Source organism: Dendropsophus ebraccatus, chromosome 3 (assembly GCF_027789765.1).
Source record: "Dendropsophus ebraccatus isolate aDenEbr1 chromosome 3, aDenEbr1.pat, whole genome shotgun sequence".
In the NCBI taxonomy this organism is placed as follows: domain Eukaryota; kingdom Metazoa; phylum Chordata; class Amphibia; order Anura; family Hylidae; genus Dendropsophus; species Dendropsophus ebraccatus.
Window position 1 is genome coordinate 148,884,474 of NC_091456.1, and position 23,797 is coordinate 148,908,270.

Here is a 23,797-nt window from a genome sequence, read left to right on the forward strand (position 1 = left end):
TCCCTGGCATCCTGTATAATGGGGGTCACTCAGGCTCAGCTTCCCTGGCATCCTGTATAATGGGGGTCACTCAGGCTCAGCTTCCCTGGCATCCTGTATAATGGGTGTCACTCAGGCTCAGCCTCCCTGGCATCCTGTATAATGGGGGTCACTCAGGCTCAGCTTCCCTGGCATCCTGTATAATGGGGGTCGCTCAGGCTCAGCTTCCCTGGCATCCTGTATAATGGGGGTCACTCAGGCTCAGCCTCCCTGGCATCCTGTATAATGGGGGTCACTTAGGCTCAGCTTCCCTGGCATCCTGTATAATGGGGTCACTCAGCTTCCCTGGCATCCTGTATAATGGGGTCACTCAGCTTCCATGCATCCTGAATAATGGGGTCACTCAGCCTCCCTGGCATCCTGTATAATGGGGTCACTCAGCCTCCCTGGCATCCTGTATAATAAGGTCACTCAGCCTCCCTGGCATCCTGTATAATGGGGTCACTCAGCCTTCCTGGCATCCTGTATAATGAGGTCACTCAGCCTCCCTGGCATCCTGTATAATGGGGTCACTCAGCCTCCCTGGCATCCTGTATAATGGTGGTCACTCAGCTTCCCTGCATCCTGTATAATGGGGTCATCCCGCTTCCCTAGCATCCTGTATAATAGTCAGTATAATGAAGGTCACCCACCTGGACTCAGAGCTGCCCCAAGCAGCAGGGACTCCGAGCGGCCTGCTACCCCCCCCCCCCCCCCCCCCCCCCCCCTTCAGCGTCTCAGAGCTGCCAAAGACAGCTCCATATCGCCGATACAGGTAATATGTTGGGGGGCCCCATACACTTTTTTGCTATGGGGCCCCATGAATCCTAGTTACGCCCCTGGCTGTATCCATGCTTTTCCAGACTCCCTAGGGCTGCATCTAACTTCTTCAGCCATTGGTATTCAAGTGCTGAACGATCGGCCTCGAGCATGCTCAAGTTGCTCTCATCTCTAATTGTTAACATTAATTTGTGGGGTGATCTGATTTGTAAGCATCATTTGTGTGTCCCTAAAAAGTCAGCATTTGTCAGCAGCACATTTGTACGTGTAAACATCTGAACAAATAAAAAAGTGAGTGGCTGCATAAAGAATCCAGTGATCCCGTGGTCAATTACTATCTGAGTAAATGGCCAATACAGTGTGACTACATGGACTGTCTCTTACTTTGGGCTGAAAACATAGAAGCATAATAAAATGAAAAATCCATAGTAGTTTACCATGTTTGATGGGTAGCCATTGATGTGAGTTGTACTTTCATAATGTAGAGTGATAGTATTCCTATTTTGAATAAATGCACAAAAAAAAATTGAAAGGCACCAAGAGGCGTATATAGCATGAGGCTGGGTTCGCACTACGTATATTTCAGTCAGTATTGTGGTACTCATATTGCAACCAAAACCAGGAGTGGATTGAAAACACAGAAAGGATCTGTTCACACAATGTTGAAATTGAGTGGATGGCCACCATTTAATGGCAAAAATTTGCTATTATTTTAGAACAACGGCTGTTATATTGAAATAATGGCCGTTATTTACTGTTATATGGCGGCCATCCACTCAATTTCAACATTGTGTGAACAGATCCTTTCTGTGTTTTTAATCCACTCCTGGTTTTGGTTGCAATATGAGGACCACAATACTGACTGAAATATACGTAGTGTGAACATAGCCTCATGATACTGCAGACAAGCAATAGTGTACATTGTGCAAAATGTGAAAACGCTCACTTTTGGTGGTCATGCTTCAAACATGGCACCACCAGACTCTTGGGGGGGGGGGGGGGGGCTTTGAAAATCCGCTGCCTGCTGCACTTCCACGGAACCAGATTACCAGTGGAGGTTAATAGACAAGGATTACACATTGTGCTGGAGTACTGGGAGATTAGCCAAATAGCATGCTACCACTTCATAGATGAGTCATGGTACAACAAAAACGGTTTATTTGGACATGTTTTAAGGATGTACCCTCTTTGTCAGGTATTTTTTCGTCAGGTCCATCCTGGATGTTAAATGTTTGGGGTTGGCTTAGCACTACTGATAATCATTATGCTCAGTAGAATACTAATCTCCCCACGTACAAAGATATCTGATTTTTAGATATGCATTCAAAATTACTGGTTAGTAGCACTGAACCATCACAATATCATTACAGTATATGGGGAGAAGTAATCATAACATCCAGCAAGCATCCCTTAGTAGCTGACAAGCGCTGACGACTGATGGGTGAATGTTTTCTGAGTTGTCCTCTGATACAATACAGTTATAGCTTTCTGATATCTGCCTCAAAATGAATAAAACATTAAACACCTTGATTTTTCTCTTTTCCCCAGGAGGGAAATTCTGTTGAACTCCGAATTGCTCGATCCAAGGGTCTTCTTGTTAAACAGTTTCTGCGTTATACCATAGAACCAAAGGACAGCAATGAATTCTATGGAAACACTGGGATCCTGGAGTTTAACACTGGTGAAAAGGAGATTGTAATTACATTGTTAACAAGGATGGATGGGATACCCGAGGTATTAGACTTTTCCACTCACTGGCTGCACTTCTTTCCTAAATGCTTTGTGCAGAGGTTAACTTTGTCCACAACTAACACTTACAGCGCTGAAGGAAAGGTTGTATACACTGCCACATGCTACAAAGGGAGCAATACATGATTAAGTAGTTATTAAGAACCTGTGAACCACTATTCAGAACACAGAGGATTGATAATGGTGTGAAAATCCCCTGACACCTATTTAGCATAAAGAACCAATCATTTGCCAATTACACCAGCTTGCTATGCACAGAGCTGGGACTGGGCTCTCGGCTCCTTTGTTACTGGCTTCTGGTGGAACATGTGAGATGCATGTGAATTTAGCCGCAGCGGATTTGTTGTTAAGGAAAAAGCTGTATGGAAAAGAAGTATGTGAAAATGCATATAACATTATCAGCATCCCTCTCAGCTGTAGAAACATGCATTTCACCTACAGGGCAAAAAAGATTATATTCCATGTATACCATTGTAGCAGCACAGGATTTACGTTTTTGATGCAAGTTCGTCATTGCATCATAATACAGTAAGATGTAACTCATGATGTACCTGGGAGTGTCATAGATGAAAAGGGATAATAATGGATATTTATGTGGTCCATAGTTATGCCAGTGTTTCTATAAGGATCTTTGGGGAGAAATAGTTGGGATACCCACTATAAAACTAATTACATACCCCTATGTAGGAGATATAGACAATGAACAAGATTTTCTAATACTACGCAATCGGAGGCGCGCACAGCTCCTCTCCCTGCACTGAAGAATGAACATGTTCACTCTTCAGTGCTGAGAGATGCAGCACGCGCCTCCCATAGAGTGTCATTATGACACGGAGGCTGGCGGAATTCTGACGTTCTTGCTCTGTGTAAAAGGGGCCTAAGACTGTAAAGTAAAGGAAAAAAAAAACAAGACACAAGTGAAAAATATTTCAAAAGTTTCAAAAGTGAATCTGCTGGTCATTGGCACAGTCAACCAAATCCGACGTAATCCTCCGGATACCGATATCTGAAAAAAAAAAAGGCAGGAGCAGAACACCCACCATTTTAACAGGTGTTCTGCTCCTTACACTATGCAGCATCTGAACAGATAGCTGCTTACAGTGTGGCACCCCCACTTAACCCATTGGGTGCCATACAGAACAGTCTGGCCCCCAGGAAATTAAGTGAGGATGCTTAGCTGTTTTAGTGCGGTTCGTTAAGGTTCGGTTCGCAAGTTTGCGAATTTTACTACGAAAATCTCTATTTGCCCGCAGTTTGCGATCCACTGGTACAGGTATATTGGTTATGATATGCCCCCCCCCCACCCCCCCTCCTGGTGCAGAAAGTCTAAAATAGAATATATTGAGCATAATATTTTCACTTTCTTCTGGTTACAGTTGGATGAGATGTACTCGGTGGTGCTCAGCAGTCATGGAGAGTTTCCCAGCACATTGGGAGAGGCCATAAGAGTCAATATAACTATTTTAAAAAATGACGACCCCCATGGTGTTATTGAATTCATCTCTCCAGCAATAGTGAGAAACATGAATGAAAGCAAAGGAGACATTTACTATGGTAAGGATTAGATGGTGTGATAACATTTTTATATCATAGTCATAAAGTTACACCAGTGCGTGACATTAATTAGCATATCATTCACTTACATATTGGGTGAAATACAAAGAGATAATAACTAGAGATGAGCGAACCTGGAGCATGCTCGAGTCCATCCGAACCCGACCTTTCGGCATTTGATTAGCAATGTCTGCTGAAGTTGGATAAAGCCCTAAGGCTATGTGGAAAACATGGATGTAGTCATTGGCTGTATCCATGTTTTTCAGACAACCTTAGAGCTTTATCCAAGTTCAGCAGCCCCCGCTAATCAAATGCCGATCATTCGGGTTCGGATGGACTCGAACCCGAACCCGGATCGCTCATCTCTAATAATAACATAATGGTCATGGTTAGTCACTTTTTTCTCCAAACTACCAATTCAGGTATGACAACCTGCAATGATACAGTAGATTGTCTTGTTGCCTTATTAGCATCATTAGATGCCAATACTACCTTAATAGGCCATTGGCAAAGCTTTATATTGTGTTTTTACGATGTAACCATTGAGTAATAATTGTATTATCTTAGATGTATGCATAACATGTTAAACTAGACATGTCCAGTGAATACATTTTGCTTCTAGTTTGCCTAACGTTTTTTAAATGTTTTTCTTGCATTATTTTTAGTGAAATGTTTCCTTTCCTTAATGTCAGACCATATTTGTAAATAGAAGTCTGGTTTTTTTTGGTTTTTTTTTAGCTACATTTGAAGTAGTGAGGCGGCAAGGCAGCTTTGGCAGCATTAATGTGACCTGGACTGTGAGCCCAAATTCCACCTCAGATGTCTATCCAGAATATGGCATCCTTCAGTTTAAAGATGGAGAAACTATGAAGACAATAACCATATCATCCCTCCCAGATGAGGTGAACTTTTATCTTTTTTTTCTCTGTACTTACCAATGTTTTAATGTCTTGTAAGGAAGGTCATAGAATACTTGATGGTAATAAGTATCCTCCCTCTGATCGTTTCTGGTGAGAACTTCCAAGATGAAGGGGGAGCATGTTTTGTGCAATAATCAATAGCTGCATTGTGTTACCAATGTCACTGTGGCAACTATTGAACAATTGCACATGAGTGTGGTTTCGCCTGCATGTGTTGCCTACAACATGCACCTGCATGTTAACATCAGAGACATGAGAGGGAGGAAGTGGGACACCATAGAGCAGAAGAAGTTAGACCTTTTCTGCTTTCTGAATAACCCCTTTAATTTAAAATTATGTGTAGACAATGGAAACTTAGATGGACAATCTTTAAATGAGCCACATATATTAAAATGTAGGAGGCCAATTGATTGATCTGGTGTGTATGAAGACTGTCTAGTCTAAGTTTAAACAAACTTTTAGTTGGTTTACATCACACCAGTATACAGAGCATACAGAAGTCACACCCCTTTTAACATAGTCATTCCTTTCTTTATCTGACCAGGTTGTAAAAAAAATGTATAGTATGGTATCTGACCAGGTTGAAAATTCTCTAAACCTCCTAAAAAATGTGGCACCAGTCATGTATGATAGTTGGCGCTAATTCTGCCACAATTCTGGCACAGTTGTGATGGTACACCTGAGCCAAGGAACACAAGTCTTATAAATCTGTACTTTCTATATTCATTGAATACTACTGTATAAAATAATTGTGCCCTCCTGTTGGCCAATAGCTTGTACAGAATAATACGTATACAGCACAGCCTAAATTGAACTTGTACAGCCTAAATTTTTTCCACAGGATATATTCTAAATGCCCTCAATGTACTCTTTTGTAAAGACAATATATCTGTGAAATTTTCTAGACTCCGGAGGAGAAGGAAGTATTCATATTAACCATTTTCAGTCCCACGGGTGGTGCCAGGATGGGAAGTGTTACCACAGCCACATTGGAAATAAATAAAAACGATGATGCCATTTTCTTTGCAGGTAATATACATGTATACATGTGTGTGTGTGTGTATATATATATATATATATATATATATATATATATATATATATATATATATATTGTAGTCAATAGTTCTGTCATAGCTTGTACCATGACAGCACCGCTACATACAGAACATAAGACAATTTGTTGTCTTTTTGATTTCTCTTTCTATTAAGTCAGGGCCATATTAACAGCTGCTGCTGCCCCTAGGCACTAAACCTGTAGACGCCCCATCTTCACTTACCAATTAGCATCAGGATTTTCTAGTTTCTGAACATCATATTGATATCTTATCAGTCTTAGGCTGGGTTCCCACATTAACTGTATGACACCACCTGCAGCCAAAACCAGACACTCATGCGGTAACCAATAGGCGTATGGATAATAATCCTGGTGGTTTCGGCCACATGTATTTCTCTACATGTAGAAACATTGTCTGAATTGCGTTTTTCGTGTTTTTTTCACTGCTTAAAACATAAACAAATTTCCAGATTGAATCAGTGCTTAGAGCCATCTACATATTGTCTGACGGAATTCTCACCACAGAATTGGTAGATTGGTGCTCCATGCATCACATTTAACACAGCAATACCAGACCTGACCAATATTGCCATACTGTGACTGGATAACACAGCCATACCAGAACGGACCAATACCGCCATACTGTGACTGGATAACACAGCCATACCACACCTGAACAATACCACCATACTGTGACTGGATAACACCGCCACACCAGACCTGAACAATACCACCATACTGTGACTGGATAACACCGCCATACCAGACCTGATCAATACCATCATACAGTGACTGGTTAACACTGCCATACTGTGAGTGAATAACACCGCCATACTGTGACTGGATAATACCACCATACAATGACTGGTTAACACTGCCATACTGTGACTAAATAACTACGCTATACTGTGACTGAATTACACCACCATACTGTAACTAGATAACACCACCATACTGTGACTGGATAACACAACTGTTCAGTGACTGGATAAAACAACCGTTCAGTGACTGGTTAACGCCGCCATACTGTGACTGGATTACACCATCATACCAGTCTCCTTTTCTCTTATCACGCCTGTGCCCACTCCCCCCCCCCCCCCTCCTGAAAAGATGCGGATTTACTGGCAAGCTGGAAAAAGAGATGGGGGACTACAAGAATAAAAACAACAACAAAAAAGTTGTTTTCTTCCCCCCCTGCTCCCTGGTGCTGCCCCCCTGCAAAGGTGCTGCCCTAGGCACCGGACCACGGGTGCCTAGTGGTAAATACGGCACTGCATGAAGTGCTTTAGCCATACTGTTACATACACAATGCTGAAAATTTATGTTTTTTATTTTCCTGTCAGAACCAGTAGTTATATGGGTGGATGAAGGCGAGGTTGCAAATTTCACCATTATGCGGAATGGATCAGCTGATTTTGTGTCTTCTGTCACCTATGCCACTGTCAGCGGAACAGCTTTTGTCGAGGACAGAGATTTTATTCCCATTTTTGGAGACATATTGGTGTTTGAAATTGGCCAAAGGATTTTGAATATATCGGTTAAGACAAGTGAAGATGATATACCAGAGACAGATGAATATTTTTATGTTCGGCTTTTCAACTGTACAGGTTAGTAATGCTGAGTGAATACTGAGTGAATATATAATAATTCACCAATTTATTATATTCAATAGTTAGTAGTTACATGCTGCCCAAAACACATTCCTTTATAAGAAATCATTGAAATCATTGAACAGACCTTCAAGTCATTGGAGCGGCATGTCAGCCCTGGTTTATATATGGAGAAAGCACCAAAGTTGTTGTATGACGGACATAATCATTGCCAGATTGACCCTCTTGTTCCTCCAATCTGGTAGAAAAAATAACACTCCATATTGCACTATTCTTCCCATCAAATATGATGAGTACTGGAATGGAGACTCTGAATGGGGTCTCCAGTGCAGATATGAACACAGTCTTAGATTAGCGAGTTTCTTATTTGTAAATCCTATACTAATTTTCTGTTAATTATTACACAGGAGACACTGTAGTGAGTGGAAATGGAAATGCTACAATAATAATCAAGGCTAATGATGACCCAAATGGAATATTCTACCTTGAACCCATAGATAAAACCGTAGAAGAAGGTAAAAGTAATCAATTCAAGTAAGTTCATTAAGCCCGGATTTCATTTGACTTTAATTAAAAGACATACAAAATATATTTTACATAGTAGTAGAGGCAATATGGATATTTACAACTTGCCGTTTTCAGTTGATTTATCAATTTATATATAAAGATGGTCTTCATAATACGATCCATCTCCTTTCAGGGTGCTGAGAGACAGAGGACATTTCGGTAGTGTTTTTCTGCAATGGCAGATTATGCAGAATGGATTGGCTTTACAGCCAGGCCAGGAATTTGTGGAAACACGGGGCACCCTTTGGTTCAATGACAAAGAAGCTTTCAAATATATTACTCTCCGTGCCGTTTCTGATCTAATTCCAGAGTTCAACGAGTTCTACGTTCTAAGACTGATGAATATTTCCGGTGCGTATATATATCTATGAGATCTCATAGAGAAAAGTTTAGCGAAATTGTAAATTAATAGTAGTTTTTTTCTCTCTCTATAAAACTCACACACATATAAAACCCAATGTATTTGATTTTTCTGCAGCATGCCCTATAATGTGCATAACAGTTCATTGTACATTCCTACCTAAGGCCATGTTCACACAACGTAAGTTCCGTTTTAATCACAGCCGTTGTTTCAACGGCCGTGATTGGTACGGAACCTACATTGTGCTGCAGGCTGAGAGCATCCCTTGCGGCGCCGTAGAAAACTGACATGTCATTTTTATGTGGCCGCTATTCATTGAATAGCGGTTGCAGAAGACCCTGTGAAAACCCCGTAGAAAACCCTGTCAGTGCACACTATGGAGCGAGTGGCTGCGGCCGCTCGCTCCATAGTGTGCAGTGTACAGTACAATACAGGCTAGGGACTTCTTGTGAGACTTTTTAAGAGCTACTAAATAGTGTGCTTTGGACAGTCTCTACCTTTCAGCGGGGTCTCTTGACAGTAAAATGATCACATTGATCAGCTGGGAGCCCCAGTTATTAACTTCTATCTCTGGAGAAACCTGACAGCTTAGGGCACCTAAAGCATTACACAAATTTGTGTTTCGTATTCTCCAGAGTGGGTGATACAGTTTGCAACTACTTTCTCCAAAATATGAGGTTTCTGAACAGAGAACACTGGGGGAGATTTATGAAACATGTTGTAAAGTGAAACTGGCTCAGTTGCCCCTAGCAACCAATCAAATTGCACCTTTCATTTTCCAAAAAGTCTATAAGAAATGAAAAGTGGAATCTGATTGGTTGCTAGGGACAACTGAGACAGTTTCACTTTACATCATGTTTGATAAATCCCCCCCCCCCCCCCCTGTTTATAAACTTTGAATCCCCTCTTAGTTTATATGAAGTTGGTTTGCTAAATTGGTCTGGGTTCACAATACTTTTTTTTTTAATACTTTTTTTTTTTTTTATGCAAAAAAAGTCTGAAAAACAGATGCAAAAACAGTGTGCATCCGTTTTGATCTGTTTTTCCATTGACTTCAATTATAAGGAAAATGGATCAAAAACGGATGAAAAAAACATAGCGTGAATCCAGCCTTAGAAGTCATAATCACTTTATAAGCTTCCATCTTGGTACATATATAAACCAGGAAGCTTTCATACCATTTTTCAGCTACAGGCTTTGTGTTTGCTTAATATTATATTGTAATACATAGGTGGATTTCCAGGCCCAGGGGGTCAGCTGGCAGAAACAAATCTTAATGTTACCGTAATGATTCCATTTAATGACGATCCATTTGGAGTATTTATAATTGGACCAGAGACACAGAACCAGGAGGTGGCTGAGGACGTCTTATCTGTAGATGATATGAGATATGTGACCAACATCTCCATCTGGAGACGTCAGGGAACATTTGGAGATGTTCGAATTGGCTGGGAAATTTACTCCACCGCCTTCAAAACCGGCCTTCCTCCTATGGTGGATCTATTGCTTATTGCCTCATTCCCATCTACTGTGGAATTGCATCCTCATATGCGTCGGCACCACAGTGGAACAGACGCCTTATTCTTCAGCGGCAATGAAGGTGCATTTGGAGTGATTGAGTCACAGTATTATCATAGTTTAAATACCACTCTGACCAACTTTACTTTCTCAGTATGGACCATGCCACAGACAAACACGAACGGATTTATCTTTTCAAAGGATAATGATAATGGAACAATGTATTATGGTGTGAAAGTTGAAACCAATGACTCTTACATCATGGTCCTGCTGTACTATGTAACTTTTGGATCTAATACTACTTTTGTGGCTAAAGCAGGAGTTTCAAAATTCATGGAACAAAATGCCTGGACCCATATACTGATAACATTAGATGATGGATTTATAGAGTTTTATATTGATGGAAATCTTGTCCCTGGAGGAGTGAAAAGCCTAAAAGGAGAAGCCATATATAATGGTAGGGTAACAATTTATTTCTGTTCCAGTAGATCTTGAATCTCCCAACAGTTGTAATTTGTTGGATTATCATCTAAAAGGGTATTTTTAATAGATACTATATGCAAGGTGAGACATAGATAGCAGAGAAATAGATGGGGTAATCCAAGTATACAAATAACAACATTGGTATGCAATCCTAATCCATGTACATATGGTAAAACATACCTAACAATGTCAGCCAAATATGACCCACCAAAAATAAAGATAAGCATGTCAAGTGAATAGAACATCAGAGAAGTATATCAGCATATCTGTGTTATAGTTACATAGTTACATAATTTATATGGTTGAAAAAAGACAAGAATTCATTAAGTTGAACGTATAACCCCACTGTGTTGATCCACAGGAAGTTAAAAAACCCTCATGAGGCAGATGCCAATTGCCCCATCACTGGGAGAAAAATTCCTCCCCGACTTCACTGTTGAATTTAGAAAAAGTGTCCCTTGATCAAAGTTCACATGAAATCTAGTGCCCATATTTTGTAATATAGTTATTGAGAAAAGCATCCAGGCCTCCCTTGAACGTATTTAAGAAATCAGCCAAGACAATATCATGTGGCAGAGAGTTCCATAGTCTCACTGCTCTTACAGTAATGAATCTGTGCTGGTGGTGAAACCTTCTTTTCTTTAGACGTAGAGGATTCCCCCTTGTCATGGTTACAGACCTAGGAATAAAAAGACCACTACAAAGATCTCTGCACTGTCCATTCCATTAAGCCCCAAGCTTCATAATCTATAAGTGTAAAGTGCGTAATTAAACTTTACATTATACCTTGGCACCAGGCAGGCATCCTGCTTCTTTATTACAAGTGACCTGTGATCCCATCACAATCCTTCACAGATACAGTATGTTAATGAAACAGAAAAATAATCAGTGGGGGAGATAAATAAAAATTGTATAGTTCTGAGACTACATAGTCCAAGAGTGTGTCAGGTTTTTCTTAGCCTTTTTAAAAATACATTGGGTAATATTTAAAATTGTTCACTTTAAATTTAAGACCACTTTTAGGCTATGTTCCCACAATGGGATCATAGTACGAAAAGGCGGCCATCTCTTAATATTGTCAGCCACAAATAATGATCATGGGGTCAGAAATGGCCACCTTTCCCTGCTCTGATCCCATAGTGGTAGCTTTGTTGAGCACTGGGATACAGTACTGTATATCAATTTTATTGGTTAATTTGTTTAAAGAATGTTTGTAATAACATATGTACCATATGTTAATACAAATTTTCTGATGTTTTGTTATGGTACCATCAAAGTGATAACATTTTTAAAGATACACAATATAGGAAATGTTAGTTGTTACTGATTGTTCCGTATTCCAGGTCCCGGAACTTTGCGTGTTGGTGCAGGAGTTCATGGGGGCACCAGATACACAGGCTTCCTGCAGGATGTAAGAATATATGAACAAAGACTTTCTCAAGCAGAGATCACTGAACTTCATGCCACTCCAGCCAAAAGTGATCTACAACCAGTTGCTGGCTATTTGGAATACAGACAAGGAGAAATTCATAAGTCATTTGTTGTGTCTGCCCGGGATGACAATGATGAAGAAGGAGAAGAACTCTTTGCACTAAAACTGGTATCAGTTTTCGGTGGAGCAAGAGTTCAAGAGGAAAACGCAACAGCCTTAATAAGGATCTTAAAGAGTGATAATGCCAATGGCCTGTTTGGCTTTACTGGGCCATGTATTCCTCAGGTGAGACATAAAAGGAAAACCATGAAATACAAAGTTGCATTGATAATGGTAACAGTTGTAAAATGTTGGATGTCTTGTTATGTTTTCAGTCTTCGGAAGAAGGGTCAACCATCTCTTGTGTTGTGGAGCGCACACGGGGAGCACTGGACACTGTGTATCTCTTCTATAGCATTAGTCAGACAGACCCTGGAAGCACTGACGACCCAGTAGTTGACTTTACTACGAGAAGTGGAAATATCACTTTTTTACCATCTCAAAGAACAAAGGTATTGGTATATAATAAAACACATGTGGATACAAAACAATAGAGCTGGAAGAAGTAAAAGTCCTTTATACTTTCTGTTCCATTGGAAACTTATCCTAGCTTTGGCTCAAACATACCAAGTGAAAAATTTTCAATATTCCCAAAAATATGTGTCAGAACTGGTCAGGGTACACACAGATGAGGCAGAGACAAGTGCAGCCCTGACACTGTTCCATGCCCACTGTCTCTGCCTACTTGCTTCAATGTGTCCTAAGCAACACAGGACAACTTGGAGAAGTTCCCTACACTAATGCTAAAGACACAAGACAAATACAAGACAAACTTGAGACAATTACGAGACAAGGACAAAAATACACAATGGTGGATGGTCTGCAAGCTAGGGCCAAACCAGGAGAGGCAAAGTCACTGGGCACTAAATAGAGTCAATGAGGCAAACCAGAGTAAAAAAAACAGAGCATTAACCCCTTAGCGACCCATGACGTATCGTATCTGATACGTCATGGTGCCACGGGGGGAGTTTAAAGAGGGGTCCCGCCTCTATTAGCCGGCACGGGTCCCGTTGCCGTGCCGGCTAATTAAGCCTCTAAATGCAGCTGTCAAAAAAATCATTTGCGCTGTCAAATTGAAAAAAAAAAGGAATTTGTTTTCATTTTAGGGAGTTTCGTCTTTACGCCGTTCAACCTGGGATAAAGCTGACTTGTTATATATGTTCCTCAAGTTGTTACGATTACAACGATATGTAACATGTATAACCTTTCTTTTATGTGATGGCCTTTAAAAAATTCAAACTATTGTTAACAAATATATGTTTCTTAAAATCGCTCTATTACCATGCTTATAGCGCTTTTATCCTTTGGTCTATGGGGCTGATTGAGGTGTAATTTTTTGCGCCATGATGTGTTCTTTCTATCGGTAACTTGATTGGGAACATGCAAATTTTTGATCGCTTTTTATAAAAAAATTTCTGGATTTGATGTGACCAAAAATGCGCAATTTTAAATTTTTTCGCGCTTGCGCCATTTACCGTGCAAGATCAGGAATGTGATAAATTAATAGTGCGGGCGATTACGCGCGCGGCGATAACAAACATGTTTATTTATTTGTTTATTTATTTATTTATTTATATTTATAAAATGGGAAAAGGGGGTGATTTGGACTTTTATTAGGGGAGGGGATTTTTTATTAATAAAAAAAATTTTAACTTTTTTTTTTACATTAACTAGAAGTCCCCCTGGGGGACTTGTATATACACAGCACTGATCTCTCATAGAGATCAATGCTGTGTATTTACACAGCAAAGATCGATTAGATCGGTGATAGATTGCCAATCTATTGCCGAGCCGGGATCAGCGTCATTGCGATGCTGAGGCCCGGCATGGGCAGAAGGATGCATCTCTCCCCCGCGATGTGATGGCGGGGGGGGGGGGGGGGAGATTGGACTCACTAGACACCAGGGAAGTGAGGAGCAAAGCCTCTAAATGCAGCTGTCAGGTTTGACAGCTTCATTCGGAGACTTTGCTCCTCACTTCCCTGGTGTCTAGTGAGTCCAAACTCCCCCCCCCCCCCCCCCGCGATGCAATTGCGGGGGGGAAATCCGTCCCTCTGTCCATGCCGGGCCTCAGCATCGCAATGACGCTGATCCCGGCTCGGCCATAGATTGCTATGGCCTGCAGCAGGCCAAAGCAATCTATCAACGATCTAATCAATCTCTGCTGTGTATATACACAGCATTGATCTCTATGAGAGATCAGTGCTGTGTATATACAAGTCCCCCAGGGGGACTTCTAGTTAATGTAAAAAAAAAGTAAAAAAAAAATTTTATTAATAAAAAATCCCCTCCCCTAATAAAAGTCCAAATCACCCCCCTTTTCCTATTTTATAAATATAAATAAATAAATAACCAAATAAATAAACATGTTTGTTATCGCCGCGCGCGTAATCGCCCGCACAATTAATTTATCACATTCCTGATCTCGCACGGTAGATGGCGCAAGTTATCAAGTTACCGATAGAAAGAACACATCATGGCGCAAAAAATTACACCTCAATCAGCCCCATAGACCAAAGGATAAAAGCGTTATAAGCCTGGGAATAGAGCGATTTTAAGAAACATATATTTGTTAACAATAGTTTGAATTTTTTAAAGGCCATCAGATACAAGAAAAGTTATACATGTTACATATCGTTGTAATCGTAACAACTTGAGGAACATATATAACAAGTCAGATTCATCCCAGGTTGAACGGCGTAAACACGAAACTCCCTAAAATGAAAACAAATTCCTTTTTTTTTTCAATTTGACAGCGCAAATGATTTTTTTCCGGTTTTGCAGCATATTTTATGGTAAAAAAAGTCTGTCATTGCAAAGTACAATTGGTGTCGCAAAAAATAAGGGTTCATGTGGGTCTCTAGGTAAAAAAATGCAAGTGCTATGGCCTTTTAAACATAAAGTGGAAAAAGCAAAAACGAAAATTGGCTTTGACCTTAAGTCCTTAAGTCCTGAGTCTTAAAAGGAAGCCAGGTCCCAGTCTCAGAGGTGATTGGGGCAGACTGACAAAAACTAAGACAGGAGAATGGAGCTTTCAATCCCCAGTCAATGCATGGAGTTAAAGGAGTACTCCAGCAGGGGGACACTTTTGTTCTGGGACCAGGGAGGAGGTGGCCTAGGGAAAACATGTCCACTCACCTCTCTGATTCCAGCAGCGGCTCCCGCATCGCATCGCGGCGCTCCGGTGCCCGATTCCCGGCCGCTTCTGGGTGTCTGACGCGGGCCCAAGACGTGACGTCTCAGCTCCGCTCAGCCAGTCAGTGAAGGAGTCAGGAGGCGGGATTCGTTTCAAGTCCACTCAGATCCCGCCTCCTTCACTGAGTGGCTGAGCGGACCTGAGACGTCGCGTCAGACACCGAGCACCGTAGCGCCGCGATGCGGGGCCCGCTGCTGGGACCGGGGAGGTGAGGGGACGTCTTTTCCCTCGACCACCTCCTCCCTGGTCCCAGAACAAAGGTGCCCCCCCCCCGCTGGAGTACCCCTTTAACTGTCAATGTGCTGATAGAAGTCACTCCAGAAAATGCAGGGCGTTAACCAGAATGTATTAATAAGGCCAAACCAGGATCCACCCATGTTCAGACTAGGGATGACGGAGGTGAGCAGCACTGCGTCTGCTTACAATAGGTTTATAACAAATATAAAGGAAATTGTTGGATAAAGTTTTAGTTACTTTTTAGAAAATGTGGTACTAGAAAAGATTCATATACTATGAACATATTTTCTGACCCCAGAATAAATGTATATGCCTATTAATTTGCTATTTTGTTGCATTTGTGTAGGTGTTAAACCTGGATGTTCTAGATGATGATGTTCCAGAACTTATGGAGCATTTTCGGGTAACTCTCACACATGCAATATCTGCTGATGGGAAACCTGGATCCACCCCCACCAGTGGAGCCAGTATAGACCCTAGTAAAAAATCTGATGATATCACAATTAATGCAAGTGATCACCCTTATGGTAAGAGAAAAATGGGGTATAATGTGTGTATTGTTTTTACTTTCTGAGGGTGCGTTCACACCTACAGGATCTGCAGCAGATTTGATGCTGTGTTCAGTTATTTAAATGAAACCTACTGCAGAAAATCAGCTGCAGATCCTGTAGGTGTGAACGCACCATTAATAGACAAAGTGAGGTTTATCATTCCTGCATCTGGCATACATTGGCAAAGAGGTTCATATATGATCCCTTTTAATATTTTACCTGTTTTTGAGCTTCCATTCTGTTCATATTCACTAAGAAAACTAGAATCTACACTTCTTTAGTAAAACATAAAGCTTCCCTGGATCCAGATATATCCTATATACAATATCTCCCTCATCTAAGCACATTGATGTGTTATACACAGGACTACTTCAGTTCTCTGTGGACCCTCCACCTAGACCAGTGGATAACATGACTGCTCCGTCAAAATCTGTTCCCACCATAAAAGTTAAGGAGGAAATAGGAAAAGTTAAGCTGCTGGTGGTCCGGGCTCAAGGACTTTTGGGACGTATAAGAGTTGAATATAGGACATCTCCAATGACTGCATTCAGTCCACAGGACTACCAGGTGACTTGTGTGGAATCATTTCTGTTGCATGTATAGGCTAGAAAAAGGCATCTAACACATATTTAACTTTTTTTTACAATAAGGAAACAGCTGATTTTTTGGAATTCCAGCCTGGGGAGAGATATAAATACATCTATGTTAACATCACTGATAATGCTGTACCTGAGCTGGCCAAATCCTTCAAAGTGGAGCTGTGGAATGCTGATGCCAATGGTAAGTGTGACAGAGTCTCTTATTGATTCTGCTTTGATCAAAATTCTACATTTGTTTTGGGTTTTGCCTATTCATTGTAGGCAGTGATAATACCCAGTGAGTGGATTCGATCAACCATTTATTCTGTACAGGACTATGGGCTTTGCCAACTGCAAGGTTTTACATATAGATGAGAAGGCTTCATAGCAATAATTAAAATTGCCCAGTTAATATACTTTACCCCTAGCCACCTGGGACAGAAGGTCTTGATGCTTGTTTACCTCTCATCTTTTTTCTTTAATACTAAGGTTAATTCCCCACAGTCCTGTTTGCTTATGTTATGGGGACTTAAAAGAAGGGACCACAGTTCAAGTTCCTACCACCCACTAAAATATGGGTTGGAGGCAACGTGGTCTGGATCTCTCTCCCTGAAATGACTATCTCTGTGGTACATATGCCACTGTAGCTGTATGATATAACAGGGCCCTTTATGCCTCTCCCAGAATGTTTTGAGTATTGCACCAATTCACATCTAGCAAATGGAAAGAATTGTCCATTGACTTAAAGTGAATGTGCCACCAGGTACATAGCTATGGGCTTTTTACATTAACAGACCGGGACCAGCGCCGGAATGCTGGTGGCATGGTCTTTTTTTTGAACCACCACCCATATCCTGCTCACGGTGCCGGCCTATTCCCGAGTACCAGACGGGCATGAAGCACAGAGGATGGGCCAGTTGGCTCCCGGTGTGATGAAACCCCCTCCCCTTTGTGACGCGGCTCCATTAGAATCAGTGAATCTTCACACTGCCCCCAGTGCTTGATGCCTATCCAAGAATAGACCAGCGCCGTGGTCGGTAACCCGGCGGCAGTTCATTAAAAGGACAGAGCCGCTGGTAATCAAATGCCAAGCAAGCTGACTTGAGCATACTCTTGTCGCACTTATTTCTAGTAATTTTGCATAACAAAGTGTCAGGTACAGGCTAGTCAATAATGTTTAACTCTGCTGGTGCCAGTGGAAATGTATACAGCCAATTTGCTAAGTATGTTGCTAGCTATGATTGGCTTGGCCACCGATAGAAGCCCCAAATCCAGTCTGATTCTACAGGGTATAATATACAATATTTCGATCTGTAGTACAACACCTCCTTCTTATTTCATGCATGTTGAGGTCCTCTGTACATCTGAGACCTCAGTAAGGTTATTTTGCAGTAACCTTACATTATACTTTACTGTTAATGTAATGTTTCTCCTTTTGCTGTACTTGTTAGTATTTGTGCTATCAGTCTCTTTTCTGTCTCTTATATGTGTATATATGTATATGTGTCTTCTGTGTGTCTCCTCCTGAAGTGGCTGAACTCTTTAGGGATGATGCGTTTGCTAGTGGTGATGGTGACATGGAACTGTTCCTTCCAGCGGTACACCAAAGGGGTAAGCACTTCACCCTCCATCCTTTCTTTCTCATGGAGTAATATCATTGCATGACTACCTATATGTTTACAGAATGAACACTTATTACCTACACTACTGTATCAGCCTGAGCCACTGTGATAAATATGATGCATTAGAAGTATGTCTGCATCTCTTTCATTACTTAGAAGAATTTGTGTCAACAATGCGAGCCCTATCATCATTTTATGGGGGCTCTGAGGTTTTTCTGTGCGACTACCATGAAGAAAATGAGCATACAGCGGTTTTTCTTCAATATGCAGCATGGCCATTATTTCACTGCATGTGAATGAGTAAAAAATACCCTATTCTCCTGCACTTCAGTGAACGTGGATAAGAATTTTTAAATAAAAAAAAAAAAGATTTGATAGGAATTTCTTTAAAGAGATTTTTTTTTCTTTCAACTCAACTGGTGTCAGAAAGTCATATAGATTCGTAATTTACATCTCAAGTCTTCCCATACTTATGAGCTGCTGTACGTCCTGCAGTAAGTGGAGTTTTCTTTCCAGTCTGGCACAGTGCTCTCTGCTGCCACCACATTTTGTAAGAGGAACTATAAAAAAAAAGTTATCAATGGGCATTTGGTACTGCTCTGTGCACGGACAGAGGAATCAGCAGAGCGCACGGTGTCCGACTGGAAAGAAAACACCACTTCCTGCAGGACATACAGCAGCTGGAAGTACTGGAAGACTTGAGACTCTTAGAAGTACCCCTTTAAAGTATGTGCTCTAAAGGCCTCATCAAATCCTGTTTATGTGATCATATAGCTAGACAAGAAAAATCATAGTTATTTTACTCTGTGGGGACTGTTGTTACAGTATATGTAGATATATGTATGAAGAGTTTACTGAAAACTACGCATTAAAAGTTTCTCATTTAGGAACAAAGTGTTATTGTCTCTGGCATCAGTGAGCTGGAATTCATAAAAAGCTCATAGCACTAAAAATAATTCAAATCTTCAATAAAATTTGCAGGAAAATATGCAATAATTTTTTTTTATATTGTGATGACTGATAAAGATGTAAATATTCCATGTATATACTATAATTTATATATAATAAAACATTTAAACACATGTAACATGTTTTAGGGGTTAGTTAGCTTGTATATATGGTAACCCTACTACTAATTCACATTTGACATCTAGTTCGGAGACACTCTCTTTGCTGTACCTTGCTGACTGTATTATCTCTGTTTTGATGGTTGTTATTTGGACAGCTAGCCTGGGTATCGCATCCCACATCATTGTGATCATTGAAGACTCAGATGACGCTCATGGTGTGTTCGAATTCAGACGTAATTCTTTGTTCATGAACACAACAGAGCCTGAATCTGGATACAGTACTGTTTCATTTCAGGCAAGTGCAGACTGTTCAGGACTAAAAGCATATCTATCTATCTGTCTGTCTGTCTGTCTGTCTGTCTGTCTATCTATCTATCTATCTATCTATCTATCTATCTATCTATCTATCTATCCTAAGATAATAAGAAAGGAAATACTAAAAGGGCAGACCAGATGGACCCAATGGTCTCTTTCTGCTGACAATCTTCTATGTTTCTGTTACACTGCCCAACAACTTGGTGTAAGTTAGCGCTGATCTGCTAAATCGGTGCTCGCTTGTTGAGCCCATTTATGACCCAATTATTTTGCAGCAAGGGCTGCACGGACATCGTTGGCGATGTCCATACATGCCCTTGTAAAAGAATAACTACACATACCTCTCCACCCTCCCTGATGTCCTGCTAGCCTCATCCTGCACCCGGCAGTGTTTGAAGTGGCAGGCCACTTAGCCAATCACAGAGACAGTGCCACGGCCAGTGATTGGCTGAGAGGCCGGTAACTTCAGACACTCCTGGGAGAGGGCCTGAAGGTACCAGGACATTAGAAAAAACAGCATATATAAAGCAAGCATTCACTGTATATTTAAAAAAAAATTTTTTAATCTTATATGTCGTGACAGGTACACTTTAAGGCAACTGGGAGGGGGGACACTATGTATTATGTGAATACACATATTTTTATTAATATATGTATTTTTTATAGGTTTTGCGTCATGGTGGTGCCTTGTCTTTGGTGTTTGTGTTTTGGAAAATAGAATCTGACCCATTTGGAGACTTGGCTTTCACATCTGGCAATGTGACTTTTCAAATTGGACAAATGGATGCAAATATAACCGTTTTTGTGTCTTCTGATGATGTTCCTGAATTGGATGAATTTTTTTCCATTGTTATCACTAATGTTTCCAGTGGGCGACTTGGAAATTTTACCAACGCTTCCCTTACCATATTTGCTAATGATGACCCGTATGGTCTTTTTATTTTCTCTGAACTTAATCGACCCATTAAAGTTGAGGAAAAAAATCAAAATGTTTCTTTAACAATTAAGCGATTAAGTGGACTGATGGGGTCGGTCATGGTTACCTACCAAACTATTAAAGACTCTGAAACACTCTCATTTTTCCCTCCGAATATTGCAAGAGCCACTCAATGGAAAGATTATTGGCCCATCTATGGCAGTGTTCTCTTCACTTCAAATATAAGTGAATTGCAGATCTTTCTCCAAATTTTGGATGATAATGATCCAGAGAGATCAGAATCTCTTTTTGTTGAATTATTCAACGTCACATTGGTTGAAAAAGGGCAAAGTAACCCTGGTAAGCTTTATTTCAGAATAAGCTATATACCCTTATGCAAAAATCATTAAACTCACAACGCAAATTTTTTTGCTTACTTTCTCAGTTTTCAATTCCCCGCGTCTTGGATCTAGGACAGACACAGTCGCACACGTCATTATAAATGCCAGCGATGATGCATTTGGAGTTCTCCAGCTCTCAACTACTTATGTTCGCATTGCGGAAAGTTATGTTGGGCCAATAATTAATGTCACTAGAACTGGCGGAATGTTTGCTGATGTTTCAGTGAAGTTTAAAGCAGTGCCAATAACAGCTACCGCCGGTATGTCCACCCTAATCAGAATCTATCGGGATATTTCTGTTGTGAATTTCTGCTTTCAGCATACAGTTTGTATTCTTATATTCTTCAAATGTTTATATGAATGACCAGGGGTTTCTTTAACGCTTTATAGTTTAGTTAAATAGATCTGGTCTCAATAGTAGATAACGCTTTGTTTTAAACTCCAAAAACTGCCTGTTGGTACTGCTGTTGTAATATGTTATACCCGTTTTGTTATCCTTTAAATTGATCAGGTGAAGATTACAGTGTAGCTTCATCAGATGTAGTCTTACTTGAAGGAGAAACAAGCAAAGCTGTGCCAATATATATCATCAATGATATCAACCCTGAAGTGGAAGAGTCATTTCGGGTCATGCTGTTAAATCAGACAACAGGTGGAGCCCTAGTAGGAGACATAACAGAAGCAATCATAGTCATTGAAGCATCAGATGATCCCTATGGTTCCTTTGGTAAGATTAACACCTTTTACAGGTTAACATATTTTGACTTAATATAAACAGTACAAACAGCAATAAGAAGCAAAAAAACTAAATACAATTATTTTGTGCAAATTTTGAGGGGAAATGAAGCCAGATTTGTGGTGGACTGTGCTGTACTGTGCAGGTGGCTCTCGATAGCTGCTGCTCCATTGTAGTTCTAAGGTTTATGAGCAACAGTGCTTACAGTACTGTATGCATGGTCACTCAGCTCAGTTAGTGAAAAAACTACTGTATATGTGACCTCCTGGTTCTGCACCTTAGAAACCTTCCTCATACAGTATCCATCTAAAAGCGACTTAACATTGATGGTAATAGGAGACAGGAGGAGAAGCATCTTCTCTTCACCCAGCCCTACCAAGATGGTACTATAGATGTTGTCCTTAGGTCATGAATGACAATGCATACTGTACAGTAATGTATGCAATGCAACTCCCCTCAATTCATGGGCAGCAATGCTTGCAGGACTGTATGCATCACTGCCTATCTTGGATTATAAGCGTCAATGCACAAAACACTGTAGCACCTTGGAAGCTGTGTAAGCCGATAGCTCCTCTCACATCTAACCCGGTGAGTGAGGTGATCTATGCTTCCTTCCAGGCAAATGTAAGCAGCAATGCATAAAATACAATGAGCGCTTCTAAGGAATCACATAATACTTATATCCTGTGCTAATAATAAGTGACAACTCTTCTATTAGTTTTTCAGGTGACATCTGTCTCTGTAGATGAGCCTGAATTTAGTACAGTTCCTGTAAGTCTGCCAGTAATTCGAAACGCTGGTACTCTTGGCAATGTTGTTGTTCAATGGGTCGCTACTATCAATGGAAAGATTGCCTCCGATGACCTCCAAGTGGCATCTGGTAACATTAGTTTTGCCGCTGGACAAACTGTTCGGACCCTTATATTAGAAATAATGCCTGATAATGTTCCCGAAATTGAAGAGGTAAGGAAATACATGTGTACCATGAAAAATACTAATAATCATTGCATTAACAGGATCAGCATTTTTCTGTGTAATCGTGACATTGCATTCTATGATCATTTACAATGACCTGAAAAAGTTACAACATAAAAAATTCTTTAATGTTTAATTTTTTATTCAACCTACATGGGAAAATCACATTGGTTGTCATTTTGGCTGTTAAAGTGTTCATTGAATTCACTGTTGTCCTGCCTCAAGTTCTGACTAAATAATATTTTTCCCATAAGGTAATTCTAATACAGCTGACGGGAGCTTCAAATGGAGGAACCATTGGCCAGGAAGGAGTGGCTAAAATCATTATTCCACCCAATGACAATCCCTATGGAACCATTTCATTTTACAAAACTGTCTACAGGATTCAAGAACCATTGGAGAAGAGTTCTTATGCACATATTACCGTCAGGAGGAGGTCTGGTCAGCTTTTCTTCTAGTCATAGTACTGAATGATTACACACTTCTTTTTTTGGTATTTCCCCCCCCCCCCCATGTTATACCCATAGTTTATAGTGACCATAGTTTAAACAACTGCAGGAGTCACCCAATGAGCTGCTGAAAATATCAGAAATAAAGTGATCAGAACAATATTCCATATTACTTTTTGTTGTACCTTTAGTTATGGCTATGGACACTTTTAAAACTGAAGCCAAGATTTAAGGGGGTATACTCACCTACATAACTTCAGCTCGAAACTGTGCAGGGGGAGTAAGGATGGGATGCAGCAATGCTGAGCTGAATCAGTTCTGTATCTCTGTGTCTACCACTGAGATTACACATGCGTCCAGGGACATCTACTTCTACGCCTCCATTTACAATTGCTAATAGGGGAAGATTTATATTTTGTCTACTGAAAACAATATTAAATCTACAGTAAATGCAATAAGCCTCTAAGATCTCTATAGGTATGGCTGGAGGTATATCAATGACTATATATATATATATATATATATATATATATATATATATATATATTTATATTTACTGTTTGGTTGTGTGAAGAGTTTAGCGCTACATAGCAGAAAAACTCAG

At 40.5% G+C, this 23,797-nt stretch overlaps 1 protein-coding gene across 8 annotated transcripts in view; it reads left to right on the top strand.

Annotated features, from left to right (window-relative positions):
* The window catches only part of ADGRV1 (adhesion G protein-coupled receptor V1), a 354,135-nt gene that overhangs the window by 121,258 nt on the left and 209,080 nt on the right, over positions 1–23,797 (top strand). For 7 of the 8 annotated variants that reach the window (XM_069962903.1, XM_069962904.1, XM_069962907.1 and 4 more), the window contains 20 exons: positions 2,347–2,532; positions 3,924–4,101; positions 4,840–5,003; positions 5,927–6,050; positions 7,422–7,685; positions 8,096–8,222; positions 8,389–8,606; positions 9,848–10,591; positions 11,961–12,334; positions 12,424–12,600; positions 15,927–16,107; positions 16,496–16,698; positions 16,782–16,911; positions 18,240–18,320; positions 19,557–19,696; positions 20,383–20,992; positions 21,078–21,293; positions 21,545–21,760; positions 22,488–22,732; positions 22,999–23,180. In XM_069962903.1, coding sequence (XP_069819004.1) covers positions 2,347–2,532; positions 3,924–4,101; positions 4,840–5,003; positions 5,927–6,050; positions 7,422–7,685; positions 8,096–8,222; positions 8,389–8,606; positions 9,848–10,591; positions 11,961–12,334; positions 12,424–12,600; positions 15,927–16,107; positions 16,496–16,698; positions 16,782–16,911; positions 18,240–18,320; positions 19,557–19,696; positions 20,383–20,992; positions 21,078–21,293; positions 21,545–21,760; positions 22,488–22,732; positions 22,999–23,180 — 4,760 coding nt within the window. The remainder of the gene's footprint in view (positions 1–2,346; positions 2,533–3,923; positions 4,102–4,839; positions 5,004–5,926; positions 6,051–7,421; positions 7,686–8,095; positions 8,223–8,388; positions 8,607–9,847; positions 10,592–11,960; positions 12,335–12,423; positions 12,601–15,926; positions 16,108–16,495; positions 16,699–16,781; positions 16,912–18,239; positions 18,321–19,556; positions 19,697–20,382; positions 20,993–21,077; positions 21,294–21,544; positions 21,761–22,487; positions 22,733–22,998; positions 23,181–23,797) is intronic. The other variant, XM_069962908.1, reaches the window with a different exon arrangement.